The 14859-nt window shown below is 35.7% G+C and overlaps 1 protein-coding gene across 3 annotated transcripts in view; it reads left to right on the top strand.

Annotated features, from left to right (window-relative positions):
• LOC106532726 (protein diaphanous homolog 3) overlaps nucleotides 1-14859 on the top strand; it is a 101715-nt gene that overhangs the window by 9597 nt on the left and 77259 nt on the right. For all 3 annotated transcript variants that reach the window (XM_014028846.1, XM_014028847.1, XM_014028845.1), the window contains 5 exons: nucleotides 1743-1873; nucleotides 9749-9823; nucleotides 10144-10213; nucleotides 12568-12704; nucleotides 12886-12991. In XM_014028846.1, the coding sequence (XP_013884300.1) occupies nucleotides 1743-1873; nucleotides 9749-9823; nucleotides 10144-10213; nucleotides 12568-12704; nucleotides 12886-12991 (519 nt within the window). The remainder of the gene's footprint in view (nucleotides 1-1742; nucleotides 1874-9748; nucleotides 9824-10143; nucleotides 10214-12567; nucleotides 12705-12885; nucleotides 12992-14859) is intronic.

The following is a 14859-nucleotide window of genomic DNA, read 5'->3' as shown; positions in this document are numbered from 1 at the left end:
AACCTGTCCTGCCGCTAGAAATAAGTTTTGAACTTTTTCCGCTCTCCTCTCCTCTCCTCCTGCTGCTCAGCGGGCACTTTCATATCCGTAGCCCCCCCCACCCCCCGGCCGCGAGTTGTACAGATTTTTGAGGCTTTTTATACAAGTAAACGTCCGAAGAGGTTGACCGGTATGCCTGCTTATTGACTTTTTTTTCTTTTACTGTACCTCTGTGTCTCTGTTTCCCTCCTCTCTGTCTGTTCTTCTCTAACTGGTGGTTGGAGACGGTAGTCATGCATTTTGGTCCAGTCGTGAAGGAGGAGGGTTAAGAAAAGATCATGATCGGGTCTATTTTATGTTATTTATTAAAGCTTATCAGCACGACTCACCCTGCACACCAGTCAATTCTAACTCCACCACGAAGTACTTCCCACAGGCTTTTCACAATAAAACCACGTTAAGTCTCCATCAGCATAATGTCTCCATATTAACTAACCACGTTAAATCTAACTGTGCACGTCACTGAAGAGGTGTTTACTACATTCAGCGACGGCAAAAACGGGATGTTTTTTTAAACGTCAGTCAATATAATTAGCGGAATCGCCACCCGCTGCTGCAACTAGCTGCTCCAAACATTAGCATGCTAACGCTCATAGCAGTGCAGCAAGGAAAAATGTCCCCCGGGAAACAACAGTTCACTGGCGGCAGCGATGAAACGTTCCGCTATTTAAACCGGTATGTCCGGTATTCAAAAAATTCATATCATAACAAAAATAAAAACCGGTATTCGGTACAAAACGGTATACCGCCCAGCACTAAAACTCCACACAAAAAGACCCCAGATCTGAACCGGTGATCAAACCCAGAACTTACTAGCTATGAGGCATCAGTGCTAAACACTTATCCATCGTGCTGCCAGATATGATGTCATAATAAATAAGGAAGTAGACACAAAGTACAAGATATAAAATTGTATCTAAAATTCACAATCAATCATAAAATATCTTTCAGACTCATTTATGAGCCTTTTTTCTTCAAAGTGAAAAGTGTGACATTCCAAGTATTTAGTGAGTTGCTTTGTTCATATGAACTGAACTTGCATTACAGTCACCCTCCCGTCTCTCCCTCCTGCGGGTTGTAAAAGTGGTATTTCACTGGGCTGAGGTTTGTTGGCAAGCAGCGTTTATGAGGAACTTCCCAAAAAGTAACGTTCATGGTAGTTCCCAATCATGTGAGTTGCACAGGTGCTCAGTCCATTGTTAAAAAAATCTTTTCCRCTCACGTTAGACATGGAGTCTCCAACCCATGATCCCATAAGTTTGAATCTCCAACTAGTCTCCAACAGTAGCAGTCCAGTAACATATCACCTTTAGAGTCTTTGCTAATCAGGTCTACATGAAAATTGTTTTGATTACACGCATAAAGGTGTTAAAAGCCTCATCCTTCTGATTAAACAATGAAAATTACTTGTTACATGGACAAGATTGCTCATAACTTCTTTAATGAAAAAAGTCATTACAGAATTGTGGCTTTGACATGACTCAAGCATATTTTTAGTAATAACAAGCAAAATTAGTGAAAATATGAGMTTTTTTTTTCACATTTTCTCAAGTTTTCATTGTTCATCACTACTGCTGCTTTGCACAGTGTCAATAAAGTCATCATGGTACATCCATACATATCTCTCATTGTCTTTAAGCCTTTCATTTGAATAGATCTTGTATGGCCTTGGTAAAGGGATGTTTTCTTCCTTTGTCTTTTAGGGTAATCTGAGGAGCAGCCATCAGATATCTCCCCAGGAATTCCTTGGTGAGCTGAAGTCAGGTGTGATGGACGAACGGCTATTTGCCTGTCTGGAGTCACTGCGAGTGTCCCTTACCAGCAAACCTGTCAGGTAGAGTGTGATTTGTGTCCAACAATGGCTATTTGTTAGCCCTGTAAGCTAGACAGAATGTTTCTGTTACATATTTTGTGTTACATTTGTCTTGACATTGATCTTCCTACCTGATTGATTGATTTAGCTAAAATTGAGATGTCTAATATCATTTTTGGGCATTGTAACCAACGAGAGGATACATCCAGCCACTTCTAGGTTTGCCCTACTAAGTGGAATGTTCTTAAAATACCGCCAAAGGTAGATGCATGCAACGTAGATGCTCGAGCCACTTCAACTGACAATTTTTGAGGTGGACAAGAAGTGGCTCTGCTCTGAGCTCCCATTGGTTGATGAAGCTCCTTACCTTTTCTCTAAGGCTGAGCCGTTTCTATTGGTCATGATTACATGATTAGAATGTATACAAACCAGTAAACTGACACCTTTGCTTTTTAGCTTCAGTCTTTCACATGACAGACAATGCCTTCGTTACTGCAGATAAGAAGCTGATACATTGATCCATTTCCTTCTCCTACCATCACTTGTGAACAAGACTCACTTGAATTACTCCGTTTCACTGTTTTCTAGTTAAAAAACACAATCTCAGCCTTGTAGGAGCTTAGAGGATTGTAACATTGTAATCACAATATTATTAAATASAATATTGATTAGAAAATCAATACAGTCAATGAAGATTCTGCCCAGTTGAATGTCTGTGTTGGTCTTTTTCCATTAAGGAGGTAGTCTATATGGAACTAACTGAATTCCTCTTGCAGTAAAATTGATTTCTTTGTCTTACAGTATTAGTTTTTTCTGATTGGAATCTCAACATGTGTCTGACAACAGAAGATCCATGCTCATATAGCAAAACTGGAATTAAACGTTCCCATACTTTGTTGAAATATTTGAGCTTTTCTTAAGTTGGCACCAGAGCAAGGGCCAAAGTATCTACTCATTGCCTCTGGCAAATTCTCTCTTTATCTTCACATGTTGGTTTGGCTCGCTATCAGATTGTAGTTTGATTTTAAATGTATCTGTTGTAGCAGAYTTACATGTGGTGTTTCATTAGTTGTGCATAAATCCTGAGACATAACCACTTTGTTTGCCTCAGTAGTATATATCCTTAAGGTCAGAGCTACTCTGAAGCAGAATATGACAGTACTTCATTGTTGATTTAGAAAGTTATTACCGATTATACCTGTGTTGTTTTTACCTCTTCCTTGTTTTTCAGTAAAAACTGAGATAGTACGTGTATGTCTTTATGTGCCGGTTTGTTTATAATGATAAGTATTTTTTCTGGAGCTTTTTGCTGTTCTTGTTTTCAAAGCTTTTTCTCTTATTTTTTCTTCTTTTTTTTTCTTTTTTCGGACCAATCAATTCTGTGGTTGTACACACCATCTTCTAACATCTTCCCTCTTTTCTGTGTTGCAGTAATTTTGTAAAAGTGACTGTTGCCAAGAAAAATGTGGCTGATAGACACTGATGTTTGATGAGGGCACCACTGATCAGACTCTCAGGCTCAAGTTTATTGACAAAAGTATGGACTGGACCATAAATCTGGCTTGGCTAGAAACAGCAGCAACCTCTAGCTATCTAATAGCACCATTAAAGCCTTGAATTGGTGGATTGATTTAGAACTAAAGGCTTTTTGTCTGCCACAGCTTTTGGATGCTGATCAGTGTCACTTTCTTGGCAATGATGCAAACAGCTGTCACACATTCTCTCAGTCGAAAGTTTGCACCCTGCTGAGATAGATGGAGAGGCATATATTATCCCATCTGGCTCTTTCTGGGGGAAGCAGACAAACTTAAAAGGTAGTTTTGTGATTCTTGCAGTTCTAGAGTGTATCAATATGGTGCTCGGCTCCGACTTCTGTAAATGTTCCTGCAGCTGCTCAGGCTCTTTCCCCCCCCCTTTTTCTATAAAGAAAGGACACAGCTTGGCCTATAGGTCCAGCAAGGCTACGAGATGTAATTGTATAAAAAGAATTTGATAAATGGATCTGTCAAAAAGTGGAAATTGTTTTTTTCATAGTATATTAAAACTGACCTTCATCCAGATTCATTTTATTTATTTTCAGTTTAGCTACTTGGTAAGGTATACAACCCTTTTCCTTATACGTGAGGAGACCTTGGATACAATTGTTGTCTTATGCACTCGTGAACAGCATATAAAAGCTCACAATTTCTTAACTATTTGTATTTAAATTATATAAATGAATGTCCAAGTTGCATTTTAATATTGTTCAAACTTCACACATTGCTGTGACTTACAGCTCTCTTTGCTCTGAATTATTTTGTTGTCAGTCGACCRAGCCTGCTTGAAACTAAATTTTAAATGCTTATAATCCTGGTTCATAGTTGTTTTGTAAACCTTAGAGATCCTCCTGAGATTACTTCAAAAGTTGAGACATTTTAATTGTGTTGTTAGCCAGACGAGCTTCTCTTTTTTTTTATCTCTTAAAATGATGATTGTTTTAGTGTTTTTGGTTTAAGGGGTGGTGTGTCTGCTCTGCTGTGTGTCATTAAATGTTTTTTTTCTCTTTGTCACTCTGTTGTTTGGTAGCTCAAGTATAGCTTTTTGTTGAATGTTGCCTTTTTTGTTTGCATCTTTTTGCTGCTGAATTGTGATAGCAGATTTTTGTGTTGTAAAAAGCATTATTTGCTGTTTAGTACATTGTGTTAAATATCCTATTAAATGTAGCCCCATATTTCACTTACAGGTTCTTTAGGAAATTTAGGCATTTCCTCAAGATGCATAATATTAGTTGTTAGATTTAATTTAAATAGTTTAACTTTAAACTTATTTTAGTTTGTAAGAGAGATATATATAATCAACTCATTCCAATTAAATTGCAGACTTTATGTTATGTAATTGTTATTTAAAAAAAGCTGTACATTCTTGTCATAAATACTGGTATGATAAATAAAATTAAGCAAAAATGCAATTAAATATATCACATGATTTATTTTGCTTTTTAAAACAAAAAGACATGATAAGAGAGAGACTGATGTTGCTCCTCTGGTAGACAACTTATAACTGATTGTAGTGCTGTACCAAACGATTATTTTCTAATCGATTAATCTAAAGATTATTTTTTCGATTGATCGATTATTGTAACAACAAATCTAAAAGTTATTCTGATGTGAGTGCACTGGATATTTAAAATGTTTTCATCAAATTAACAAGAACAGTTCTTTAATATTGTAATATTTTCTGTAATAGTTTTTTCATGGACACAAAATATGCACTCTAGAGTCAATTCTTTAARAAAAAAAAGCTTAAAAGATTTAACATCAACATAAAATCTCAACCAAAGCATATAAAATTCAACTAAAAGAAATATAGTACAAGATGTGAACAATTTAACAAATGAACTAAATCATGCAAAATTCAAGTCACTCTCTGGAAAAACTATAATAAACATTTATTTATTATTTTTTATTTCACATATTTCTCAATATATAAAATTTAATAAATATCAAGACAACATCCAACTCTTTGTATTGTAACATCAGTTGTGTAACTTATTRCTRMAAGGTGAAAACTGTTGAAAACATCAAGACTGTTTTGTTTTATTGTACAAATTAAAATCCAGCTCCACGTGTTTCTATTGATGTCATTTCCCCACTAGAAAAATGTGTGATGGAGGTCCATGGAAGGCAAATAAGTTTAAATCAAATAAACAAAAGAGGATGCAGTTAAAATAAATAAAAGGTATTTAAGCWACGTTTTGAACATCCAGAACACGTCCAACACTTGTTGGCTGCTTGTGCTCTTTAGGTCAGACGTGTGTCGGGAAGCTCCTCTGTTGTTTTTAAGAGCATAAAAGATTAGGGGAACCCCTCCTAGCTACATTATACACCTGAATAAGGGTTTGGAGCAACAGATAGGAGGGGGTAACACTGCTCAGTGCTCCATGTTACCAGAGGGAAAGAATGTGTGTGACAAAACAACAAAAACTCTGTCTCTAGTATCGTAATAAGTCATTTAAACTGTAGAAACGGACTGAAAAACTTGTTTAAACACTTTAACTTCAGCGATAATCGGCCCGTGCCCACTCTGCATGTGTACATTTCTGAGTAACTCATGACGGCAGCTGTATTAACAACCTGATGTAAATCAGTGCTGTAGTTCCCTGCTCTGGGGGTAAATTGCGAAGAACAGTTTTGTGATGAGCTTTGTTCAGTATGGCTCCAGACTGAGGACGTTCAGGCAGAGAAGGTAATTGAAGTTTTCTCATTGGGGATGTGGGAGGGGTGCCAGATGCTAGGAACTAATGAAACCCAAGGGCTGCCAGAGTATGCTAGATTATCAAACTGAATATAAAGTACTTTAGTTGTTTAGACAGACTGCATGTCAAAAAACACTTAATTGCACAAGGATAAACAGAAACAAACAAAAAGGCATCACAAAGATTTAGTTGGATATTGTGCCTAAATTGGTCACCCGTGAATAATTCTATCACCCAGTTTTTTTCCTCTTTCGAATTTTTGGCAGTTATGGGGGTCATTAATTAGAAATAATTGCCAAAACAGTATTAGGCTGTATTGATTCCTGATATTTGTTGGTCTGCTGTCTAACAGATTGTGCTCATACATGGTTTGAAATCTCACACGGCTGCTGCCAAAACATCTGTTTTTTAAAATCCCTTCAACTCATAATTAGTTCAGCTGTAATTTCAGCTTTTATGCGTTTCTAGATTTTTGTCAGTAATTTTAATGTAGCCATCATGCTTACAGAGACTTCRCTCGAGGCAAATGTTTTTGTAAGACTTCAGGTTGTCGTGGATTTTATAAGTTGTACAATCTGGTGGCGCAAAAAAAAAAAAGATCTATTAACATTTGTAGTGAGACTTAACACCTTRACAAGATAAATCAAAGTGCAGAGTGTGCAGGTCTGTGGCTGAACCCAGCTTTATTTGCCTTTTCCCACCCCTCTTTGACCTTTAATAAGGGGAGACACTCCTTATATAAATGGACTCTACCCAATTGTTCTTGCTCCTGAAGTCTTTTCTCCAGATATTTCAGGGAGCTATTACATTGCCAGTTTCTGACCTCCAAGATCTTCAAAATGTCTAACGGCTTAAAACTTCAAAAAGCTTTTGAAAGCTGATTTGTCACCTCTATCCCTTCCACTTTTCTCAGACGTGTTTCAAGGCAAATCTTAAATTTATAGCCGCAGACCCTGACAGCGTTGGCTTGTTGGTTTCCTTAGCAATAATTCCTTCTATAGATCATTGGATTATTTTCTCTTGCCTTTTGCTTCACCTATTGATGATGAAAAACTAACATGCAGTTTCTACTGAGCTATGCATTTCAATGAGTTTCTTGTCAAGACCCTGCCCACTCTATAACCAGAACCGCCCGGGCCGTGGCACATTCACAAGTGAAGGCTAAATTGATTTTTGTTTTTCTTAAACATGAAAGTCATTCTTCAGCTTCCCTGGCAGCAGCTTTTACTGTCTTCATCATCAAGGACATTATAGTTTTTGTCTACCTCTTTCTTTCTTTCTTTTTTGACCCTGTCACACATTTATTGGCAGAGTTGTACACACCAGAGAGCTACGGGACTTCTTGACTTGTTTTTTTATTCTGCAATGAAAGAATTCTTTTTATTAGAAGGAGAAAAAAAAGTCAGTCATTGAATTTGAATGAATCATTAACTAATTTAATTTTTGTCTAGAAGGTGATTTAAAGACTTGCACACATTTGATTAATGAACTTGTATTGATGAAGGTGTCACTCACCCACCAACCACTCACTCCTTGTGTTGACACACACACACACACACACACACACACACACACACACACACACACACACACACACACNCACACACACACACCAATCAAATAAACCGCTATTGTTTCATCTGCTTTAGTTGCTTATTTATTTATTTATTTATTTATTTATTTATACCTCTGTATGCAGAACAATGTAACAACAGACAGATAATCTCAGGAGCATGCCCTACCTTTACTCCTTTTCAACAAATTAAATTCAGATAGCAGCTTCCTGTGTTATCTTGTCACCTTGAGAATTTCTGTAGATTTAACGCTGGAAGCCATGCTATGCAGCTTGTTGATTAAAGCATCCACAGTGAATGCTAATGTTTGGAGACGMTGTTCAGGTTTAGTTGAGGTGCAGACTGTGCTAACAATCTAGTCGTCTTTGGCCTTTTTTTGTATGCCTTAGAGCTCCCAATGTAATATGTTATTTCTTTTTTACTCTCCAAAACCACAGTGACTACAAGCTGAAATCATTTCTACTTTTTCTCCTTTTCTTCATTGTCTCATTTCTGTAAAAATTTAAAATCTCCAGTGTGTGATTTTTTTAAAATGTTTATTATTATTTTTTATTAGTCTCTTGGAAAAGCCTCAAGAATTGCTGGTCTAATAATCGGTGTGATCTGGATTTTAAAGACTAAAAGAAGACTTTGCTTTAGTTGACTGCATATCATTTCTTCCTGTGTTCTTATAACAATTCATACACAACATTTAGACTCACAAAAAGCTTAGAAAACCAGATCAACTTTTATTAGAGCCTCTTTAAAGCTTCAAGTTAAGATAGAAGCTTGAAGGACATATTGAAGAAAAGAACTGTGAAATATCTAAGAAAATAAAGGTATTAAAGGGGCAAAAGGACAAACTTTGATTTTTTTTAAACTATGGCTGCACAATACCGCAAATTTATTGACGCAATAACAGCCTGTGCAATAAGTATATCGCATAAGATAAAAAAAAAGGCAAATCAGCATCCTCCTAGAGTCGAAGGGAGCAAACATAACCTAATTTCCCTCTGGGATCAATAAAGTATTTTTGAATTGAATTGAATTGAACATGGCTGTAGGTTTGGGTGTTGGTTAGGGCTGCATGATATCAGGAAAACCACTGATGTGTGATAATGATATAACTTGTGATAAATGAACACATATTTTAATATGCTGTGTTGATGTCTTTCTGCTTTAAAAAAAAAGACAACTAGCTCCTTAATGATTTTAAAACATCACCCTACTAAACATTTTCTGATGCTCCAAATACCTAAAAACATCCCTTACTATTATTATTTTTGTATAAATAATTAAACATCTGAAAACGAGTTAAATAATTTTAAATAAGGTGACAAACCTAAATCCAACAGTAAATTTTCTTATTTCAACATTTCTCCACTGTGGTTATGATGTGATGTGGTGTCTCGGGTCCATTTTAGACTGATGCTGACAAAACTCAGAAATGCAAACCTTATTGGCAACCATTTATTGCGGTTTATTACCATATGCCTGTTGCACAGGTTGTTGTCGCGATYATGATAAATTTGCGATATATTGTGCAGCCATAGTGTTGGTTGTCAGAAAAACATGTTAGCACTCTAATTTACTGTTAGCATGTGCAGTGTAAATCCCAACAATCCTCTGCAAAATAAATTTGTAACAAAATTGAATGAAAGTGTTTGTATTTAATATTTTAAGTGCACGTGAGCCGTAAACCAGAAGCATTTCATAAACACTTAACAAACTGCAGTATCAGTTTAAGTGTTATTGTTTGTCAAATACTTTTTACTAGTAAGTTAAACAGACTTTTTTTTTCTCTATCCGGATGTTATTTCTGTGAAGAATAACACCTTTTCGGTCATAGAATTTTATATTTTGTTGAATGTGCTTTCCAATTGTTGTTTTCCTCCGTCTTTACTTTTTTAGTGGAGATCTTTTTTTATACCAGGCATTGAAGTAAAAAATTTATAACTGCTGTCTTTCTTTTCCGTGCAAACTTTAGACTTCTGCTTGTGTTTTTCTGTCTAAAAGCTTTTCCCAGTGGTTGATGAGTATGAAATTGTTCTTGTCAGCCGTCGCTCTGACGCTGTTGAGGTATTGATTTTTTATTTTTATTTTTTTTAGTTGGGTGCAGAGTTTTGGGCACGAGGGCCTGGGCCTGCTGCTGGACATTTTGGAGAGATTGCTGTTCAAGAAACAGTAAGTTTAAGTGTTCATTTGTACTCTTTTCTACAAGCATCTCCAGCTATCTGTGCAGTGGTATTACAAAGTGAATATTCAGTTCAGTTTTATTGTGATAATATTAGTTTAGTTGCTTTTATTTTTATCAAAATAACTCAGTTTTACTACAGCATGCATGTTTGCTTGTAGTTCAGTTATGTGCAACTTATTATATTCTTTTCCYTGTGACTTTTACGCCATGAAAATGTATGTTTTTAAACATTTTGAATACAAGTAATGTCGTGTAGTCTTTAGTCTGTAAATCACAACCACGTCTCGTCACTCTGCTGTGCCCACAGGCAAGAGAAGATTGACAAGAAAAACCAACATAAAGTCGTTCTGTGTCTCAAAGCATTCATGAACAACAAGGTAATGAAAATATTTGTATTTTTTAAATAAATCTTTTATTTAGTATTTTTGAAATATGTTTAAAATTGTCAGTGTGTTTATAAGGTATGCATATTTTTTTCATTTAACAAAATCCAACTTTATTTGTAAAGCACTTTAAAAAAATCATAGAGAGCAGACAAGATTAAAACATAAAATTAAAAACAAGGAATTAAAAACAATAAAATTCTTGAGCAGCTGATCTGAGAAAGTGGGTTTCAGAGGTCATTCATCAGTTCTATAAAGTACAGGTAAAACAATTAATTAACAGCCCTTAGAATGACCTGAATACTTGTGCATGAACAAATATGGCAAAATGACAGTTTTTGTTTATTTATCATTCAAAGAGGCTGATTAATTAGTCTCTTTTTAATTCTAACCACCAAATTACAGTACGATTGTTGTAAGAAGGATATTTCCACTTCTTGAGCTTGTTTCTGTCAGCTGTTCAGGGTAATATTTGTTAGGAGCATGGTGTTCAGGGTAATATTTGTTGTCTGGACTTACTGTTTGTAAGCTCATATTGCCTGTAGTAAAGGGAATTTGTTTTTTGTTGGAGCCTTTGGAGTTTAATCCAAGTGGGAGATGAGGTGAGCCATATACTGCTACTGCTAGGAAACCCCAAAGTCAAACTTCTTAAAAATCCAATTTTATTTAATCCTGTCYATCTCAGCATCTGTTCTTTGAATGTAATTGGTCACATGAGATTTTAAATTTAAAAGGCTATTGACTAGTACTTACTCACTGCCTGCTATGCTCACTGGCACAAAGGGCAGCAGTGTTTGTAGTTTTTTTCTCATTATTTGTAAAACCATGTTTTTTATGTATAAATTAATATATATACTAAAACGGTATGAWCATTTTGCTTTACAAAGACAGAAATATTAAATAAATACAGACTAATACAGACTTATTGGTCTGACCAATAAGGGTTTGTTTTACCACTTCCATCTTGAGTTGCTCAAAAATAAAATAAAAAAGCCACATGGAGCTAAACCCCAGCAGAGACAGATATTCAGCCCCTCTGGCACAAATTGCGCTGTAAGGTCTCATGTAATCCAGCATCTCAACAGGCGCCAGACACCAGCATTTACCCGTAGGCCTTTCTGTCAGTCCAGACCTTTCCTGGGCTGGAGAGGCATCTTGGGACAGGAGGGACCCACGGTGCCAAAAAGACAGGTGTTCTCTGCCAGCTGCCAGTGCAGCTTATTCTTCTGCTTTCCTCTGTCAAATCACACACCTGCATATTTTCTGTTGTCTATCAACAGTGAAATACAGGATTATTGCCGTAATGGCTACCTTAATGTAAAAATATTCTTTGGACACTTTAAAACAGTGTTTCTTCTTTGAACTTTCTGACGTTATTTAAATCATTATTTGCACTGCGTATGAACAGTTGTCTGTATTTCCAGTTTCAGCAGACTTCATGCATACCAAGTACCATAAGTACAACATAACTAAAGCATTTTATTGAATTAAACATTGTAAAGCATTTCTGAACAGAAACAATAATTTTCACCTGCAAACAGGTGAAAACAGATGGATTTTGATTAAACAGAAAAAGTGTAAATTAAACCTCCACAGATAGAGTATAAAGCCCTCACACTGCCACTGGCTCAGCTTCAGCCTGTTGTCATCCATCGGTCTGTTAGTAGTTAAGTTAACATATGCTAATGCTAACCCTCGTCTAGTTTGTTCTTAATGTGTTGATTTAGTCTTTCAACCAACAAGGAAGCTGTAAATTATTTTTCACAAACGTTTTTTGGGTCTGTCCATCACTTAAAAAAACAAACATTTGTACTCATTTAAAAGGCTGAAATTCTTTAAGCAAATTAAAAGCAGGTGTTATTGACCTTTTGGACTTTGATTGGTATCAGTGTAACCTAAAAAAACCTAACTGGTACATTCACTGAAATATTCCAATACTTTACTGTCAAGTACTGTTTAATTTTCCTGTAATATTGTTATGAGATTATTATTATTATTTTGGAAAATAAAATAATTTGAAAAAAATAATCATAAGCCTCTCATATAAAAGAAACAAAGGAGCTTTAATTTCTTTTAGTTATGCTGATTTAATTATTGTGCTGAACCGAAGCTCTAATTATCGCTGCGTATGTTGGATAAAACATTACAGTGAAGAAACCAAAAAATCTGTTCTCCTTAAATATGACTTTAATTAGTTAATCATTAAGGCCAATTTCAAAGTGCAGAGAAATGCCTATAAATCAATTTAAAGTTGTAAAGATAAGTGTTGTTTGTTTAGTCCTTTGTTTTGTTTGCACATTACAGTAGTTGGAATATCTGTGTAATCATGTAGAGTTTTGACGTTGCAGTACGGCCTGGATCGAATCTTGGTGGAGGAGAAAAGTCTTTCTCTGCTGGCCAGAGCTATCGATCCGAGTCAGTCTGCCATGATGACCGAGGTGGTCAAGCTCCTGTCAGCCATCTGCATTGTAGGCGAGGAGAACACGTACGTTTTCATCCTGTCAACAAAAAAATATTTACCTTTAAATAGGAAATTTAATTCATTTTTTACCATAAAATTCACTCAAAAGAACCCCGGAGATAAGCTTATGGTCAACAATCCCATAATTTAAAATTGTATGCATTTATTTTCAGTTATTAGTTCAACATGAAATGTTTTGATTTAGTTTGGAAAAGGTTCTTGAGGCCATTACGACAGCAGGAGAATGGCGATCCACGGAGAGGTTCAGTCCCGTTGTGCAAGGACTACGAGATCGCTCCATACAGCTACAAGTGAGTACAAAAGCACACCTACTGTTCATTGTATATGTTTGTATGTATATGTGTGAAGAAAATGGGTGAAGGGTATTATAAACCACAAATCTAATTCCTGATGAGGCAGTTATTAAAGCTCAGAATGCAGCAAAATGAGTTCTACAATAAATGGGGCATAAATAGGCAGTGATATACTAACTATATGCTTAATAACAATGTATTCATGCAGATATTTGTGTTGCACAAAGAAATTATTTCAATTTAACCTTGCAATTTCACCTACCATCGGGGGGTGKGCACCACTGCTGCTATTTTAGTTATTACACTGTGTTTGTTGTCTTAATTGTAATTACATGTCATTGAACAAATTCATATTTTGCAAATGCAGAAAGACTGTAACYTAACACAGTTTGTTTCCCTCCAGGATTAGATTTTAAGGAAGAATAACAGAAATTACACCACTAGTAAATGCATTATTATTACACTTGCTTTTATATGCATGAACCTTCAGCACCAGATGCTTCTGTTAAGTATAAATGACCTGTTTAATTATCAGTTTAGGCACAGATGGGATAGAAACTTCATCTACACTGTGCTGACATCAAACTGATATCTTTGTCATCATCATCTCACAGACATCAGTGGACAGATGGAAAGACTAAATGAAATAATGTCCTAATGCTTACTTAAACTRCATCATATATTTGGATGTAATATCCAGTCATTAAGCAGCACAGTGTCAGAAAACTGTATCCTACAGCTAAAAACTCCTCAGAAAATTAAATAAGCAGACAATAATATCAACAAGACAAACAAGAAGGAGAAAATAAGCAGCACAGCACATACTTTTATGTTTACAAAGCAATGATGTATAAAGTCCCATCTGACACACACTTTAATTATTTATTATATGTTGGTCTAAATGGAACTGAATCAGTTTTTGTCAGCAGTGTATTTCAACATTTGGAATATCTGCATTTTTAATTGGCTGGCTTAGGAATGTGACTTTAGTGATAATTGCATGCATGCATACACACATGCTCGCACACAATGACTATAACATAACATCTGTGACCATTTTCTCTTTTGCTTGATTTGTATTCGTATGCAATAGTTTTTGCTAAGCCTAATTAAACAAAAAAGCWTTATAATTTAGTTTTAGTTTGCTGAATCTACATTTGATTGGAACAAAACCTAACAAATGAGGTACTAGGGTAAGGAATCAATGGCAGATGATGAGGAGCGAAGACAACAATATAGACAATCAAACCAAAAAAGTAAAGCAGGAATTAGTAAGATTTTGGGTTATGGTTCAAACCAAAATTTTTTTTCACATTTAGTTATTTAAAACCCACAAAATATTTACCTGTCCAACCACTGTTACTGTTGTTTTCTGTGGTTAGTAATTTCATTTGGTTGCATTTTTCATTCTCCAAAATGCATCAACTTCTTTCAGTTTCATTTAGTTAAAAGCACAGATTGTAATGAAATTATTTAATATTTAAGGCTATGTTCACACTGCAGGCCTATATCTGATTTTTTATGACAGTCTGAACGCAACATATCTGATGTTTTTCAAAGTGACTATGGTCTAAACGCACATGTCACATTACATCTGACTTTTTCATCTGTGAGGTGGGGGTGAAGGACTTATAGACACTAACCTGTTTAAATCTGTAGCTCCACACCACAGCTTCAAAACAGAACAGTGTTTCCTCTACCATTATACAGGCGGGGCGGCCCGCCCCTCTAAGAATTTCACGGCATGTAGTCATTTTTATTTAAATAAGGCCAGATGAGCTATTTTTTTGCGACCCTCCATATCCACCTCTCGCCAAACTTGGGGGAAAAGATGGCGCAGAGCGAGGCTGAGCGCTGTGTGTGGT

Source organism: Austrofundulus limnaeus, unplaced genomic scaffold (genome assembly GCF_001266775.1).
Source record: "Austrofundulus limnaeus strain Quisiro unplaced genomic scaffold, Austrofundulus_limnaeus-1.0 Scaffold820, whole genome shotgun sequence".
Classification (NCBI taxonomy): domain Eukaryota; kingdom Metazoa; phylum Chordata; class Actinopteri; order Cyprinodontiformes; family Rivulidae; genus Austrofundulus; species Austrofundulus limnaeus.
This window is presented reverse-complemented; position numbering and strand designations above follow the sequence as displayed.